This window comes from Hemibagrus wyckioides, linkage group LG08 (genome assembly GCF_019097595.1).
Source record: "Hemibagrus wyckioides isolate EC202008001 linkage group LG08, SWU_Hwy_1.0, whole genome shotgun sequence".
NCBI classification, from domain to species: domain Eukaryota; kingdom Metazoa; phylum Chordata; class Actinopteri; order Siluriformes; family Bagridae; genus Hemibagrus; species Hemibagrus wyckioides.
Window position 1 is genome coordinate 15,876,834 of NC_080717.1, and position 18,876 is coordinate 15,895,709.

The 18,876-nt window shown below is 36.8% G+C and overlaps 1 protein-coding gene across 2 annotated transcripts in view; it reads left to right on the top strand.

The window, feature by feature from the left end:
- The window catches only part of arhgef6 (Rac/Cdc42 guanine nucleotide exchange factor (GEF) 6), a 35,177-nt gene that overhangs the window by 2,552 nt on the left and 13,749 nt on the right, over positions 1–18,876 (top strand). For both annotated transcript variants that reach the window (XM_058396200.1, XM_058396201.1), the window contains exons 3-11: positions 2,405–2,489; positions 9,160–9,272; positions 9,363–9,567; positions 12,219–12,289; positions 12,406–12,500; positions 14,736–14,831; positions 16,298–16,420; positions 18,235–18,373; positions 18,470–18,529. In XM_058396200.1, coding sequence (XP_058252183.1) covers positions 2,405–2,489; positions 9,160–9,272; positions 9,363–9,567; positions 12,219–12,289; positions 12,406–12,500; positions 14,736–14,831; positions 16,298–16,420; positions 18,235–18,373; positions 18,470–18,529 — 987 coding nt within the window. The remainder of the gene's footprint in view (positions 1–2,404; positions 2,490–9,159; positions 9,273–9,362; positions 9,568–12,218; positions 12,290–12,405; positions 12,501–14,735; positions 14,832–16,297; positions 16,421–18,234; positions 18,374–18,469; positions 18,530–18,876) is intronic.

Below are 18,876 nucleotides of genomic sequence, written 5' to 3' on the forward strand. Positions count from 1 at the left end.
TTCTGCTTTTTGGGGAAACACTTTAAAGAGGAAACAAAGTAAAAGTAGTCCAAATGCTGTCTTATTTATTATTCAGAGTTTATCTGTTTGCATCTTTTATTTTGATGTGGCTTAGTGCTTCTAAGTAGCATGCAGTACATTACATATCTTTTAGTTTATCCTAATTAAACGAGTTCAGATTGTAAAAGTGTTTATCGTATATGTTTGGAGTTTCGTGTCCAGCTGTTATGCTTGCCACTCGTGTCCCTAATGTGAAGCCAACATTGTGGCAAGTGAGCAAACATTAGGAAGCAATCTGGACAAGGGCTTAGACGTAGATGTACTGCAGATTTAGTAGTATTTACTAAGTAGTAACCTGTATAATTATATTACATATACTATTCCATTTCATAATTAACCACTGCCTTTCTTGTCAGGCGGATATTGTCAAACCACCCGGATAATAGTCAACTTGATAAGTGTACACTCTCACATCTGGCCACTTTTAATTTCACCCACTGTGTTGTTTTCGCTGTTCATTTTTTCTCCAAATTTCTAATCTATTTTTAAGCCAGGATTCCATTTGCTCTGTGTTCAGCCAGCATGTTTGTGTGGGTGTTTGTATGTGGATGGATGGATGGATGGATGGATGGATGGATGGATAGATAGAATTTATTGATCTCATGAGGGAAATTCTTGTGTTGCAGCTTAGTCAGTAACAAAATGTAACACACACAAGATATAAAATCTATAATGTATATACACAAAAATATAAGACTAAGAAAAAACCTTAAATATAAAATAAAGTAAGTTATTCCATATGTATTTAAGTAAATTAAATGCAGTAGTGCAGATATGAAACACAGTTTCATACACAATTAACCATATTTACATCCGTATTTACGTCACAGTACAAACTGGCAGTAGATAATGAATATAAAGAACTGCTGCTGTAATAGGTTGCTGCTCTCACAATTGCTTGTAGTGTAAAAGTAAATCTTGTGTGTTTGTGAATGGTGCTGGATATATAACTTTGGCACGTTTGCCTCCCACCTTCGAGGATGGTGGTTTGATTCCCGACTCTGCCCTGTGTCCAGATGTTCTCCTTGTGCTTTGTAGGTTTCCTCCATGTGCTTCAGTTACCTCCTTAAGGTCAAAACAAGGCATCTCTAAATTGTCAGTAGTGTGTGTGTGTGTATGTGTGTGTGAGTGAGTGAGAGAGAGAGTATGTTCCTGGGATGGGTTAGCACCCCTGTCCCTATAGACTCGTGCCCTGAGTCTGTAAGAATAGGCTTCAGGCTTCCTGTTGTAGGTTAAGTGATATAGAAAATGCATGGAAGGATGTAGTTACTTACAGGACATATTATTAAACTCTGTAAATAAACTCTTTTGGAAACGTCTTGTAAATAAACTTGTTATAATGAAAGTAACTTACCAGAATGTAATAGCAGTGATAAGTGTACAATTTACCAGTAAATGCCAAGATAAAAATCCACCTTCTTGTCTACCGTTTGATGATGAGCTCAAACCGCCAAGCTGCTGATGAATGGATAATCGGAGATGTACACATCCAGGAACACATCTAAAAACTATAAAGCATAACAAAGGATAGAGAGTTAGCAGCAGTCTTAAAGATAACATCTTTTAAATGTCGGAAAGGGAGGAATTTTTGGCCAAGACCGTCATCTTTATAGCCGGAGGGAAGGAAATGTTAAATGCAATTTGCCCATGAAGAAAGTCATGCATTTGTTTTCAGTTTCTTTAAGGCTTTGATTTTGATTGACCCATGCACTAAACACTTTGTTTGAATTAAATCACATGTTCTTCATTTTATCATTAGATTATCATTAGAAAGAGTAGAGATAAAGGCATTTTAAAAAAGTGTTTTTAATTTAGATTTTTTTTATATACAAATGCAAATGGTCATGTTGTGAAAGGAGAGTGTGAAATATATAAAGTCTCTGTCACACTCTGTTCGTCATACCCAAAGCACGTTGTGAAAGATGTGAAAGCAGGTCAAACAGTAAGTTGCCTCACAGAGCACAAAAACCTTCTTTAATTCCTCATCTTATCCTGTGCAAAACTGCTAAAGGTTTTTTTTTTTTTAACAAATAAGAAGACTGATGCAACTGGTTGTACCATGTAAACCCTGTATTTATGATGTTTTATTTACAATCTGAAACCTAACCTGCTGGAAGAAAACGGATAGCAGGCTGTGAGTCGTGGAGGCTGGAGAGCAAGTGACCAACGTGGAGAGACCGTTTTTGGAGATATCTTTGTTCTTCACTGGTGTTAGAACTTTATACAGAACTTTTTCTGACTGTTTACACTGAAGCTTTTTTTAAACCCAGCACTACTTCTCCTCCTGTTCCTGTTTCATTTAGTGGTTCTCACTTTATCTTTTTTCTTCTTTTTCATTTTCTAGGGGTTTGAACCGGAAAGCTTATATACCGGTGAGAATTTTAGCAAGGTTCTGTCCACGCTATCAGCAATAAACATCGCCACTCAAGGTAATTATCTCATAGTGATCATGGCATATCTTACACTACAAAGTGATGTACTGTTCTACTTCATGATATCTGTGTGAAATGGGTGTGTGTGTACGAGATGGGTGTACAACCCTGGCATTAAATGAGCCTTGTGTTCATTTTTTTTTCCCCTCACAAAATTGAACACTAAAGGTCTCTTATAAACCAGGAAGAGTAGCTCTTTCACTGATGCTGCAAAACTGGCAGTGAACAATGTTTAGCTTTGAGTTAGTACCATCAGCTACATCTTTCTCCTCGATCATCACATTCCTTTGCTATGAGGCTGGAAGGTTTTAATATTATTGAAGTATATGGTATTATTTTGCTGTGTATAGTGTGATTAGTGTGTTCACACTGAACAAATTCAAGAAGAAGAAGTAGAAGTAGTTCACACCCGCTATCCGGTTGATGCACTTATACAACCGAAAAAATGAAGTGTGAAATATTGGACACTGAACGCACAGAGCGTTGCTTATGTAGAGGAAAAGGGGTGGAGCTACCAGGTGCTGATGCTGGATGAGAAAATAATTCTAGATGGCTGATGACACTCTTACAGACGTATTGTGTGATTGTGCACTTTTGACATCGTTTGCCATCGACGGGGAAATGCTAACCTTTTAAACTTCATACAGAGTATATAGTGCATAGTGTGTAGTAGGTCATTTGGGACACAGCTTGTGTTTGCATTGCTCATGGCTAGACTATTAATACATTTACTGCATCCATTACCCAAAATAAATGCATTGGCCCAGCTGTCTCATCATTTTTTTATATATATATATAATTTGTCTAATTGCCTTTGTAGCAAATTACCAAAATGAGTAGTATGATATGTTTAGTAATTATGAATAATCTGTGAATGTGGTAGGTTGATCAGTGGTTTCAAGTGTGATCCGCTACTAGAGCATGTGTGATATGTGAATAATAATGCAGGGTGTTAGGATTTAAGGCCTGTGTATTGAAATCTGATATCACGAAAATCTTCTAGAGATTCTTGTTTCCTGTGAATCATGTCATTGATTAATCTGATCCTAATTTTTGAGTGAGATTTCTGCATGAGTTCAGTAGACACCAAGTAACAATGCTTAAAAGTGCAGAGTGAGGACCTCACATATTTTTCATTCATTTAACATTTTATCTGACGCGAGTGCGTTTATCTAATTGTCTCAGAGTGACTAGGATTTTAGTCTTGTCCTGCTTTAACACTCTTAACGTTAGAAGGCTTTCTTGCGGATCCATTCTTCCCGAAGTCTCCCATAGCATTCCAACTACATTTAGATTCGACCTTTGACTCAGCTTTTCCCAATCTCTCCATATGATCAGTATCAGTTCTACTGTCGTGGATTTGGTCTTGTCAGGTTGTTCATTTTGGGTTTAGTTACAGTTTCTTTGGCGCACAGCTTCATATTTTGCTCTAGCATTCTCTGGCAGATTGTGGAATTCACAATTAATCCAATAATATCATGTTGCTCAAGCCATGACAAATCAAATAAAGCATAAGGATAAAGTGAAAATACACTTGATCCTTACTATGGTGTGCTGTTAAGACTGAAGGGATGTGCTGAGCGGCATAGTCACATATAAGGCTCTTAAATCGTTAATACAGACATCTGAAAACTTAATCCTAATCCTAATAAATACTAAAAGGCTGTTCTCTGTACCTTTGATTCTATCACTGGCACCGTCAGAAGAATTAAGCCAAAAAAATTCTTTTCTACAGAAAAGGCAGAAAAAGGTTGTGAGTCTAGAAATTGTATACAGTACAGAAATTAATTAAAATCTTGTTTATGGATGAATTTGCCGTCTCTATCTTCATGCAGATTTTGATCATCCTGCAAGATCCACTCTATCTAGTATTCTTTGTGAAGTTGCTGACAAAATACTCTATATTGCCAAAAAGCATGTGGAGGCCTTACGAACTGTACCCATATGTGCTTGTTTCTTCCCCCTTTCCTGATCTAACAACTTCCACTCTTCTGGAAAGGCTTTTGACTAGATTTTGGAGCGTGGCTGTGGGGATTTGTGCTCATTCAGCCACAAGAGCAGTAATGAGGTCAGCCGCTGATGTTGGACGTGAAGACCTGGCGCAGAGTCAGTGCTCCAATTCATCACAAAGTTGTTCAGTGGCGTTGAGATCAGGGCTCTGTGTAGGACACTCAAGATTTTACACACCAACCTTGGCAAACCTGGTCTTTATAAATCTTCCATGCTGGAAACACTTAGTTGCAGTAATGCTTCAGCATTTGCAGGCATTCTAAACAAACATGGGCTTCGTTCTTTGTTATAAAAGTTGGGGAAAGCCTACATATTGGAGTGATGACCAGGCGTCAAGTATTGTAGATTATATTGCCTGAAGTTAGCTGATTTCCTTTCTTGTGAAATTAGATATATTTATTGTTAGTGTTAATACAATAAGAGGCTCAGAGGTAGATTATGTAATTTAAAGTCGTTGGTTTGGAAAGTATTTGCTTCTTATATCAGTGTACAGTAACAGACTGTATAGTCATGGTTCTCAGAGTGGTATCTGGGGATTCCCAGAGGTCCATGAAGCATTCATTGGGTATGCAATTTTTTTCCCACCAGCTGAACAGCAGCAAACTGTTCTAGCCAGACATTAACTGCATTTCATATTTTTTGGTCTAATGTTCAGACTCCACTCAACACCTTTTTCCTCCTCTGCCACTCTCCTGTGCAATATACACAGCACAATATATAGTTTTATATATATATATACAGTCATGTGAAAAAATTAGTACACCCCATTAAATATTCAGTTCTTTATTAAGAAATGTCAACATGTCAATTTCTGATCTTGTTTTAATTTGTGCCTGTAGATGAAAGTGGTGTAGTTGCATGTAAATTACAAAATAGCACTTTGTTTTCACTTATTAAACAAAATAAATCAACAAAAACGAGTATTTCACCTAAGGAAAAAGTTAGGACACCCTATGCCCTAATAGCTAGTGTATTTCCCCCATTGGCTGAAATAACCCCAATGTGACAATTCTTGTAGCCATCTACCAGTTTCTGATATCGACTGGAAGAAATTTTTCCCCACTCCTCAATGCAGAATTCTTTCAGCTGTGTGATGTTTGGGGGGTTTCTTGCATGCACAGTCCGTTTCAAATCACCCCAGGATCTCAAATAGGATTTAGTAATTTAATTGGATTTACTGGTATGTTTTGGTTCATTATCATGTTGCAAGGTTCAGTTCTGCTTTAGCTTCAATTTTTTGACAGATGGTCCTACATGTTCCTCAAGCCCCTTCTGATACAATGTAGGATTCATAATGGATTCTATGATGGTGATGATGGCCAGGTCCCTCTGCAGCAAAGCATCCCCAAACCATAACACTTCCACCTCCATGTTTCATAGTTGGTTCATTGAGGTTCATTTGCTGAAATGCTGTATTTGGTTTACGCCAGACATGCCCTGTTATGGTGTCCAAATAATTCAATTTTACACTCATCTGTCCGAAGCACATTATTCCAGAAGTTTTGGCCTTTGTCTCTGTGTTCTTTGGGAAACTTTAGTCTTGCCCTCATGTTTTTTTTTACACAGCAAAGGTTATCTTTCTTGGATACCTCCCATAATAATAAAAGTTGTGTAGTCTCTTTCTCTTTCTTATTGTAGATTCATGCACTTTGGCATAAACTGTAGGTTCCATGATGATATTTTAGGGTTTTTGGACACAAGCATCTTGTGGTCTGCTCTTGGGGTGAATTTGCTTAGACGGCCTGACCTGGCCATGTTGGCAGTTGTTTTAAATGTTCTCCGCTTGTAAATGATTTTCTGGATAGTTGAATGGCTGATTGCAGATTCTTTTGAGATCTTTTTATATCCCTTACCAGACTCATAAGCATCAACAAGCTTCTTTCTGAAGGCCTCAGAGAGCTATTTGGATCTCACCATGGTGATACCTCTCACTTCAACAGTTGAGAGCAAACTAAGCTAAATAAGGCAAGCCTCCTTCAAAATGCCCTGTAACAATGTTCTAATAATTTGCACCTGATGTGATTTTAAGTACAAATAAATGTGGGGGTGCCCTTACTTTTTCCTCTCAAGAAATTGGATCTTTTAAAATTATGTTTTACGTCTCATTTAAAAAAGACGTTTCTTTGTTCAGTTATATTATTTGAAACTTTCAATATTGTTAAAATGAGGATCAAATGCCCATATGTTTAGCTATGTTTAAAAAACGCAGGCTTTCATGGGGTGTCCTGATTTTTTCACATGACTGTATACATATAGTCAGCACAAATATATTACATTATTCTTGTAGATCTTTAAAAAAAAAAAATGCTGCTTTGATATTGAATCCCTGCCATATTGGAATTTGACAAATTTTTTAACTTTTTTATTAATCATGGGGAAACTGTGATATTAATGTTGCTTTTAATGTTTGATTAAGTTGCTACTGTATTGCTTTTATTTATTCTTTTATGTGATAAACACAGGATGGCTTTACTGTGTTAGCCAATGACTATTTACTTATGTAAAGCATCATTGAGCAATCTGTGAATAAATATGACGATGACAATGATGATGATTATTATTATTTATAACAACGTGAGGATAGAAAGGTAAAAATTAACCCCCCTCATTAACAAAGCTCACACACACACACGCATACATATATATATATATATAATTGAATTCTTATATTTATTCACATGTTTGGCAAGTCATATTTGGTTTAAACTTAAGTTTAATGAGTTTAAAGCAGACTTCTGTAAAAGCAAGTACGTGTATAATGTCAAATAGAATCCAATTCAGGGACCTCTAGAATAGTCAATTTGAATAAACGGGTGTTCAGTAAAGAGTCTTACTGTTCATATTTATATAATGAGCCTAATGTTTTGGATTGTTCTCATAAATTAAATGAATGATTAAACTTTTATCGAGTTAATATAGTGTTAAAGTTATTTGTGGATCTTGTTATACATGGTTAAAGAGATTCCAGGCAGCAAAATATGGGAGAACCCCTGTAAGTGTGAATGGGGCCTCACATGGAAGCAGCAGCAGCTCCCAGTTTCTGCCCTGGCCAGCAAACAGTTGTTTATTGAACAGTCTGTTTGAGCAACTGACTGCATCTGCATAAGCACATGGATTCTGTGCCCTTCTCGCTCACAGCCTGCTGGGCAGAGTGTGTTACTCTCTCTCTCTGTCTCTCTCTCTCTCTCTCTCACTCTTTCACTGTGTCTCTGGCTCGCAGCTCTTTATGCATGAAGGGACTCGCTTTTGCAGTGAAATGGCCTATGAAATGCTGCTGCTCAAGCTTGATAAAAATATACGACTTTATGCACACACCAAATGAAGGTTAACAGAAGGATGGAACAGAAGGGAGAAGAGTAAATTTGCTTGTGGTACATTGGCGCACGGTTGTCGCCCTTCGCCATTTTGTACAGTGAAGAATAAAACGAGATACACATTTATTCTTAATCAGATTTACAGCCTCATGTCAGTTGTTTTTTTGTTTTTGTTTTTTTTTGCTCTGTCGGTTGAGAAATAGGGCAACGTCACACAAAAACCACACACACCGCTCTGGAGATGGAGGTGTTCAGAAGCCTATTTTACTCTGATTGTGTAGTCAGAGCAGGTGGAGAGCAGCACTGTGTGAAACAGAGAGGTAATCTGGAGGCATGATGGCCCCTGCAGAGCAACATTCTGTTCAAAATATGAAACATAACACTCTTACCGTGTACAGCATCACAACACAGGAACAACAAGTGTAATGTACAGAGCACTGCTTTTATATATTATCAGCATGCAGTCCAGATTGAAGCTTTCAGGGCTTGAAAGCATGAAAGCAGGACTGTGACTTCTGATCTGCAGGGTGTTTTTGGAGGTGTGTAAATGTTTGATTACTGTCTATCAGATCTTTCAGTCTTGTAGATCCATTACTGCTTCTCAAAGGTTGTGGGCAAACAGAGAGCTGGAAATGAGAGAATTGTGGAAAGCGTGGTATGAATACATCTTAGTGAGGGGACTGTCTGAGTATGTAGGGACTACACAGATATAACTGGAAATGGCTACAAAGCATCTTTGTACTGCTCAAATGTCATGTTAAGCTTTATGAAGGACATATTGTTTAACCATTGTAAGCTAAATGAAACGTCCTTGAACGAAAATCAAATGTTATTGGATTGTAATTGTTAATCTGTTGAAAGGAACTGAAGATAATTGTGTTTATTAAAATAGAAATAGTCATGTTTCCACTGGCTGCATTTAATATAATAATAATAATAATAATAATAAAAAGCAAAAGAGGACTTTTTAATCAGAAAATGACGTTTGTTTCATTCTTCACAGTTGACGACATGCTTGCTGTTTCGTCACAAAAAACATCACTGATCTGCTTAATTATCTTGAAAAAAAATAAAGGATAAATACACAGTCCTGAATTAATTTTAAGAATTAATATTAAAAGTGCTGTCAAAACAAGCCTTCTTGTAATAAATAATAAAGAAAAAAGTATTCTGACTATTCTTCACGGATGGAATACAGATAATTTTACTATTCAGTTACAGCCCAATCCTGACGAACTTTTCTCTAAATATGTCTGTCTGTCTGTCTTTATCTCCCTCCTCTCCCTCCCCTTCTCCCTCTCTCCTTCACTCCTTTTCTTCTTTTCCCCTCTCCCTCTTGCTAGACCGTGATACTGGGAGGCCATGTCCGCAGTCCAGCTCCTCTGCTCCTAATTTGTCAATCTCGTCATCATCCTCCTCAAAGTCCAGGTCCTTGCGGAGACAATCAAAAGCTGTGGTAAGATCTCGGCCATGCTCGTGCAATTAATGGTCTCTGTGATATCCTATATGTCTACACATATAACAATCTGTGTGCCTTCGGATGCAGGAGATGTCAGAAAATGGAGCAGGTGGCCAGCTGGTGGTGAAGGCGCGCTTCAACTTCAAACAGAACAATGAAGATGAGCTGTCGTTCAACAAGGGCGAGCTGATCCATGTCACCCGGCAGGAGGAGGGAGGATGGTGGGAGGGGACACTTAATGGCAAGACTGGATGGTTCCCCAGTAACTATGTCCGAGAGGTCAAACCATGTGGTGAGTCACTCGGTCCGGTATGAGAGGTCATGCTCAGTCCTTCATTTCAAACCTATACACACAATCCTTCATGGTCAGTCTTTCAAACCAAAGAAATGTTCATTAAACATTTTGCCAGTGCATCATCCCTGCATTAAGGGTCTGTGTAGCTCTGATACAGTTCTCCAAAAAAAAGGTCAGAGGTTTGATTATGTTTGTTTTATTGTTGCAATGTATTTTCTTAAATATTGCACAATATCTGTTTGAGCTATAGGACATAGATGTAGAACTTTGGATATAGTAATAGGCAGGCAAAGTTAACAATAAAGCCTTGAAAAGACAAAAAACAAAATTAAAACCTCAAGCTAAAAACTATAAAGTCAGAAAGTTACCCTTTTTTTTAAGCTCCTAACTCTAATTCTCCAAAAATAATAATATTTTAAAAAGAATAAAGAAAATAGGACATTAGGATTAGGGTTTATTTGGATTAGCAGTCATGGATCACTTTATTACGAACACCTTTACTCCTACTCATTCATGCAATAATTTAATCAGTCAACTATGTCGCAGCAGTGCAGTGCATATCATCATGCAGATACAGGCCAGCAGCTTCAGGCAATGTTCTCATCAACTCAGAATGGGGGAAAATGTGATCTCAGTGATTTTGACTGTCATTATTATTGGTGCCAGACGGGCTGGTTTGAGTATTTCTGCTAATCTCATGGGATATTCATGCACAACAGTCTCGAGTTCACTTAGAATGGTGCAATAAAGAAAAAAATACGGCCGTTGAGCAGCAGTTCTGCTGATCGAAACACTGTACAAACCACTCTGTACAATTGTGGTAAGCAGAAAAGCAGCTCCGAATGCACAACACATTGACCCTTGAGGCAGAAGAACATGTCGGGTTCCACTTCTGTCAGACAAGAACAGAAAGCTGAGGCTGCAGTGGGCACAGACTCACCAAATTAGGACAGTTGAAGACTGGAAAAACATACCCTGGTCTGAGGTACGCAGAATTTGGCACCAACAGCATGAATCCATGCACCCACGTTTTCTTCTGTCATATGTCTAAGCTGGAGGAGATGGTGTGATGGTGTGGGAAATGTTTTCTCTTGGCCCCGTTAATACCAATTAGTCATCCTATGAATGCATTCATCATGACTACAATTTACCATCTTTTAATGACTACTTCAAACAGGATAATGCACCATTTCACAAAACAAAAATCACACTGGTTTCGTGATTAAAAATGATTATGAGTTCAGTATTCTTCAGTTGTTTTTAACAATCACCAGATCTGAATCCAGTAGATGTGGCAGAATGGGAGATTCACAGCATGAAAGTTTCCAGCGTCTTGGGGAATTCATGCCATGAAGAAATGACATGGTTTTGAGAGCAAAGAGAGACCCTACACAGTATTAATAAAGTGTACTTGATAAAATGCTTAATGAGTGTATAAAACCTTTATATACATTGTATACAATCATTTTGAGGCTTAAATAATCTTTTTCTCTTGGCGGATATCTTCCCTACTTTTTTGGAAATAACTGTTTGTATTAAGGAATATGATGACAATTGAATAAAACTGAAAAAAAAACTAATATGAGAAATACACTTATTAATCTTATGTGGCATTGTGTAATCTTATGGCAGATCATGGTAGATAAATTCCAGTGTAGATCAATTTTACTTGCCAAGCCATTTCTTTGCAGCGTGTGGCTTGATTGTGTGTGTAGATAATAATTTTTTTTTAATTTTTTCTGTAGGACCTCAGTAACTGTGAAGTACATCAGTGTCATTTTTGATCGTCTAAGCACTTTATGCAAAGCTTTACAACTTTTTTCTTTCTTCCCAGAAACAACGAATAGCAACACTCTGATATCACATTTTGGTATTTATCACATATGATGCATGTTGCAAGCTTTCTGCAACAAGTGGTATACAACAACCTTTATGCAACATGAAGCATTATGATTTTTCATATTCTGACGTAGCTGGCCTTTTATACAATGACTGTCTGCTATTTCTGTCACATAAGTGTTGTACCACTATCTGTATGATTTGCTTGCTGGAGATTGTAGCAGCAGAACACTATTTTGACTCTATTTGCTATTTGTAATCAGTCCCTCCAGGATTTTGCACAGAAATGAATGCAAAATCAAGCAACTTTGTGATATCCGGAAGAAATTTATTTATTTATTTATTTTAAATTACCAGAGATTTTCCACGGTTTTGGGCCAAGATGTGTGTCATAACAGCACAGATTCAGCCAAACCCTTCTTCAATTCATGTCTGCTGAACATGAGTAGAAAGCCATTACATATATGTCTTTATTGGTAGGAGTCTAAAAGAAGAAGCCTGTACTTACACTTTTGCCAGTTCAAGTGGTTTTCTGCAAAACAAGACCAAAAATTTTTAATTTTTTAATTTTTAAAACAAAAAGATTTTTTTTAAAAAAGCTGCAGAAAATCTTTATCATTTAAGTCATTTTTAGCTACAAGAATAAAAAAAAGCTCAGTAAGGGACTGATTAATGTAATTGCTATGAATTATGATACTATTCGTTCATAATAACATTGACTGCATTCATTGTTTTAGTCATCATTTGTTTTTAGATTTCAGATATTTTTATGTATACTTTCTGAATGTTTTTTCTTTTCTCCTGTCCAGAGAAACCAATCTCCCCCAAAGCAGTGAAGGGATTTGATGTTCCACAGCTGACCAAAAACTACTACAATGTGGTGAGTTGACTGAATGTGCAAATCTGATTTTATCCGGATATAAGGTCAGATCAAAGGTGTTGCAGGCTTCTGGGGAAAGACCACATGCTTGTGATGTTGTTGTGGTTGTGTCTTAGGTGGTGCAAGACATCCTGGAGCACGAGCGCGAGTTTGTAAAAGAGCTCCAGACGGTTCTCACCTGCTACCTGCGACCCCTACAGGGCAGCGACAAGTAAGTACCAAAAAAAACAAACCATTTTAATATGTAACCTTTTTTTGGTTATCAACTGATCATTATTTATAAAAAAAAAATGTTACACATTTAACCGGATGTGGATCTTTGGGTCATTGTCAAGATAGACACCGATCAGGCATAAGATTATGACTATTTGACCTGTCAAGGCATGGACTCTACTAGATCCCTGAAGGTGTGCTGTGGTATCTGGCACCAAGATGTTAGCAGCAGATCCTGTAAGTTGCGAGGTGGGGATCGGACTTGTTTGTCCAGCACATCCCACAGATGCTCAAATGGATTAAGATCTGGGGAATTTGGAGGCCAGGTCAACACCTCAAACTTGTTGTGTTAACCTGCTGAAAGAGGCAAATATATCCCAATATATTATATATCCCACCCACTAGCAGGTGCCATGATGAGGAGATCATCAGTGTTATTCACTTCACCTGTCAGAGGTCATAATGTTATGCCTGACCGGTGTACAATAACATCTAATGCACTGTGAATGTTACATTTCTTTACTCACTGTGAATTTCTAGCTGGTTATTTTAGTATAGCATTTAGCAAGATTTTATTTAGTAAAAAAATAAGAGAGCTAACTTTAATTAGCCAACTTTGTAACATGCAGCCAGTTGGTTAAAACAGCTAACTAAATATAAGAGTAAGATCCGTTTCTGCCACAAATGAATTTTAAACACAAATTTGACTGTTAATCAAACCAGAAGGAAGTTAGTGTGATGGGAACAGAATTGTGGATCACTGACATGCATGCATTTAATCTTTTCTCTTATAAAATAAGATTCTTTAGATGTCAGTAGCTAAAATGCTGTTTATCTCTGCAAGTGAATGGAACCTGAGGGTATTGACTATATAAGGAAGTGCTCATGATCATACCGTGATTGTCAGAGGATATCATATGTAATGTATAAATCATGACAGGAGGAATCAGTGAGTCAGTAAGTGATGTGCTGGTAAGATGTGGTCCAGCATATTAACCTCAGTGGAATTTTCCGCAGCAGCACATCCCTAAATGTGGTATTCCTATTAAATCACAGCAATTTGCCAAGATGAATGCTTATTTATTGACTTGAGGTGGAAAGTTACATTTAACTTTGACAAAACAAGTTAGTCCCTGTTATCACTTACATCATAGCTAAATAAAAGTCGTTCTCTCACCAGCCTCTCTTATTTCTCTCTCTTGAAGTTAGTAACACACAAAAAATGCAGCTCGGAGTGGGTACTTCATACTTCAAAACAAGGAGAATCAATGTTAATGTAAAATGACAGTGATTAGATTAAGGGTTCTTAAATGCAACATATGTAAAGGTGCATCAGAATATCTAGAAATTAATTGTAAATATTTCTATTGTTTTTAATTCAGAGCATATTTTTTCTTGTGCCCCACCATAGCAATAACACATTGGAAAATTTTGGTTTATATACAGTAGGGGAATTCTCTTTATAAAATTAAAACGCATGTTTAAAATAATGATGAATTAATATACAATACATGTGGAAGTTTTTTATCATCATATATTTTTATATATCATAATTATATATATATATATATATATATACATATATATATATATATATATATATATATATATATATATATATATATATATATATATATATATATATATATATATAAAATTGAGAATCAATGATCAAGTAAAGAAAGACAGGGAGGAACATGAGGGGGAAAAACGATTCTAGAGAAGAAGAGAAGAAATAAATATTTTATTAAAGTTCACACCCCTTCAGAAAATGTAAAGCTACAGCTTTACACCAGACTGTTCTAAACCACTGACACTGAAGACTCCTTTGAAAAACCCTACATAAGACTTGTTAGAAAACCACTTGAGCATATCAGTGATTACACCAGGTATTTTAACCTATTTATGTAGCTAGTCCACAATACAGACCACTCTGTAAGGCTTTTGTATAAAAACAGTAATGTAATAGAACAAGTATGTATATAGGGCATACTTATAGGTATAAGGCATGTATAATTATAAGGCATGTATATAAACCTGTGATTAGTCTGCATCGTGCTGTTATGAAATGAATCAAGACCTTTTGTCCAATCAGATTTGAGGATTTAGCAATACTGCACTATAAAACTAATTATTGTCATAAACTTGTATATAATCTGTTTACCATTTGAGCATTTTTCAGTCAGTGAAAACTGTGTGTGTGTGTGTGTGTGTGTATATATTCTCTTTCCAGGGTTTCAAGTGCAGAGAGCAGCAGTTTATGTGGGAACTTGGAGGAAATACTCACTTTCCAGCAGGGACTCTGTACAGCTTTGGAGGAATGCAGCAAGTGAGTTGCGACATAAACATTAATCGGTCATAGTATCGTACAGCCATACTCAAACCACATTGTATGTTTGGAATAGCCAATTAATATTAGGATATTAACTGTATTTTATGTAATCAGGCATTAATGGTCCCAGTGGATGGAGATGGGGCTACATAAAAACACAGAACTGAGTACACTACATAGATCTGCACAGTATTACAAGTGCATGTGTGCAAACGTGTGCAAAACAGGACAATGCAGTATCTTGTTCTTTTTGTTCCTGTGTTATATATAATGTATTAACATTTTTTGTTTAACTTGCTATGTGTAAGATTTGCCCTCAACAACAATCTTCAAAATACAGATTTAATGTACAGTAGGCTAAATTTGAGGCAGCTAGGAATCCCTGGGAGTTGTAGACACTTTTAGAGTGGTGAAACATTTGGCCAATCATAGTCATTTGTTTCACTTGCATCAATAATAATCAATAATGTGAAGGGATGTGACGTTAAAGCAAAGCATAAACATGTCATTTTCAATCGAATTTCTCATTAAGAAGCTGTCTTTGGCTGTTAGTCAGCAGAAATTGGCAGCAAGCTAATGTTAGCCTAGCATACCTAGCTAGAATGTGACTTTAAAATATTTACGCTGAGCTTCTACAACCTACAGTCTGTTTAACATCACTGCTGAAAGCCAGCTATTTGAATACAACATAAAAACCTTTCTTTTTCTCACACCACTCTGGGAATCCTAGACACTTCACATTCAACCTACTTTACATTTCAAATGAGATGTTTTTAAAGGAAAATCAAAGTAGGAAGAAAAAAAACATTTAATTGTTAAATACACCACAGAAAAAAAATTAGTTTAATGAAAATGAATATGAAACTGAGTGGGATTAGTGCAGTGATGTGTTACCCACAGCATGGCAGCAGGTGGGAGTGATAAGCAGCAGTCTCACACACACATCTCTTCTTCCTGCAGATCAAATTGTCACGTTAAAGAAAAGGAAATTTAGAACAGTCTATCTATCTATCTATCTATCTATCTATCTATCTATCTATCTATCTATCTATCTATCTATCTATCTATTTTTGTTAAATTTGTGACTGAACTATTGATTTATGGAAATAGTAGTCTTAAAATCCTACACTGCTTATATATTTTTAATGGCACATATAAAAGTACAACAGCTTGACTGACAGAATGAGACAACCTGCTCCTCTCTTCCAGGATATCAGTATTTAATGCCAGAATCTCATTTTGCCTACACAGGAGCAGCTCTTAGCATTAGAATGCCTCTGTATTAGACACCAGCTCTGGCACCGTGTCACTAGTAAAGCGCCAAGAGAACCTGGAGTAGTGGGTGGTGGAGAGAGCAAGAAGTTTGGAAATCTAATTCATGCCAAGGAACAGCAAAAATTGAAAACCTGTACAGAGATAGATAGTAAAATCTAATTCTTTTCTCTCATGTGTTTCTGTCTCAGGATGCCTGAAGGCCAGCAGCGCCTCGGTGGCTGTTACATGAACATGATGTGCCAGATCCGAATGCTGTACCTGTCTTACTGCTCCAGCCATCCTTCCGCAGTGGCTGTACTCACTGACCACAGGTTAGTCCTGGCAACGTGGACTAGAATCATTTGGTCAACAGGGATATGTTTGTTTCAGTTCAAACCGTGGAAATTTTTGAGAAGAGAAATTGACTGGTCACTCAACTTCACAAATCTTAAACGTTTCTTGTCTGAGAACTCATTTTAATAAATACATTTGCAAAACACTGAATCCAAACCCAGTAACACTTTTCTAATGCAACGTGTGTAATGTACAAAACAGGGGTAACAGGTTTTGCAATTGAACCCTAACAAAAACTGGATGACATTACATTCTTTTTTTAACAGAATTCCATGTCTTTTATTTTATATATTCATACTTATATATTTTTAGACAAATCAAGCTTTTTCCCCTAACCATTTACTTTACCACGAGCACCGTCACTCTTGTGCTATACATCATTTTTGTGTAATTCCATGTATGACAGGTAAGTTTGCATAGAATGGCAACAGTGTCCACCAGGAGGTGCCCATGTGCTTTTGTCTTGTACTCATTAGAGGTAAACGCTTTTGAGTAACATGCTTTTCACCTAGTTTTTTTCTTTTTCTTTTCTCACTGTGTTCCTTGCTACATATAAATGCAAAATTAACACTTTTGGTGAGGGTAACACACTTTGTGCATGTCTGCTTGCCAAAGTAAACCCCAGCAGCAAACTGTCAAAGCAGCACAGGAAGTTGGCTCTAACCCAACAGGATATCTATAGATGTGGTTGTTGCTGATGGAGAAATTGAGCGTGCGCTTAAAATTGCATCTCACACTGCAGCATCTTTGCAGCGTTTTCCACAGCACATACACTTAGTGAAAGCATTGTGTTGTGATGAATCATCTAAGTTTGGTTGGCTTAGTCTAAAAGCAGTCTTTCACCTTAACCATAACAAACTGCTTTGTTTCAGCATTTTTGAGTTTGTAAGGTGTATGTAAAGGTCATGTGTAGACCGTTTGCTATAAGCCACTTCTAGAAATAGACATGCTTCACAGGAAATTTCATTGAATCAAATCTGTATTGCTTAAGATACGCCGACACAGCCTGGTTGGTATTTCATGAAAAATTTTCATGCCCCATTTCCCATTATGGCATATGCAGATGAACTTTTGTAGTAGAATATATACTATGGCATATAAGTAACTGTATACAGTGTGGAAAAATATATACTGTTTTATTGTATTTTTATCGTAAAAAAAAAACTTGGGTTGATTAGTTTTATTGTATGTTGTGATTTTTTTTCCACCAAAATGTGATTCATTTTAGTTTTGAAAGTTTGAATGAAATGCTATACACACCATTTTATCTCATTTTTGTCTCTCTTTATTTATAATCACCTGTCTTTATTTGGATCAGTACCCGGTTTTAATTGTAAACATTACTTGAAGTTTCTGTTCAGATCCTACTGCTTGTCGCTTCTGCCTACATTTACATTCAGTTTTTTTATTCATGGTTGTTTTTCTTTGGATATATCAGTTTTTGTTTCACTTTGTATTTCTCAATCCACATTTTTGGCCTTTCTTTACAAGAGTCCTAGGGACACATTTTTTGGTGCTGTTTGAAGATGCACCTCTCTGACCCTGCTATAGATCTTTTGAAAATGAAAAATTATTAGTCCAGTCCATTTAGAGCGCCATCTAGTGGAGTCAGTTCCTCTGTTAACTACCAATGTGATGTCTCTGCTAGCAGCTACTTAATGTTCTGGCTTGCTTTGGACATACTGCTCTAAATGATTTCATAATATCAGTGAATTTCTACGAGAGCATTGTGTGATGAACAGAGAGATATACTGAGAATTTAAATGTGTATTTTTTTCGTTTGTTTGTTTAGTGAGGAGCTGGATAAGTTCATGGAGAGTCAGGGAGCCAGTGCTCCAGGCATCCTGACTCTGACCACCAGTTTGAGCAAGCCGTTCATGAGGCTGGAAAAATATCCCACCCTGCTGCAGGAGCTCGAAAGACATGTAGAGGTAAACACCAGACCCTCAAATACTAAAAAAAGGTTCACATTTAGATGTGCTTCTCCTAAGCAAAGCTGTTTTTTTTTTTTCTTTCCTTTCTTTTAGGAAGCCCATCCAGACTACAGTGATATACTAAAAGCAAATATTGCTTTTAAAAATCTTGTGGTATGTAGCTTTTCGCTTATTGAGTTCCGGCCTGTAAATAATTATATCACAGCGGATTGTGTGGTTTTTGATTTTTGGGGGGAGTGTGTATACATGTCACTTTCCATTAGCAGAGCAGTGTGATAAAATAGACCAAAGTGAGCTGCCACTGCCACTTGTGTACTGTTTATTCCACGTTTAGAGTAAAGCCGTCATATTCCTGTGTCCATTACAAAAACACTTACGATGTTGATGATGCATTATGCAAGATGATTTTACCAAATTGTATAATGGTACATTTGAGACCAGTTGATTACCAAAAACTGCCTCAGTGGAGTGGGTGTTTGTGTTCCAGATGTAGGTGTTCA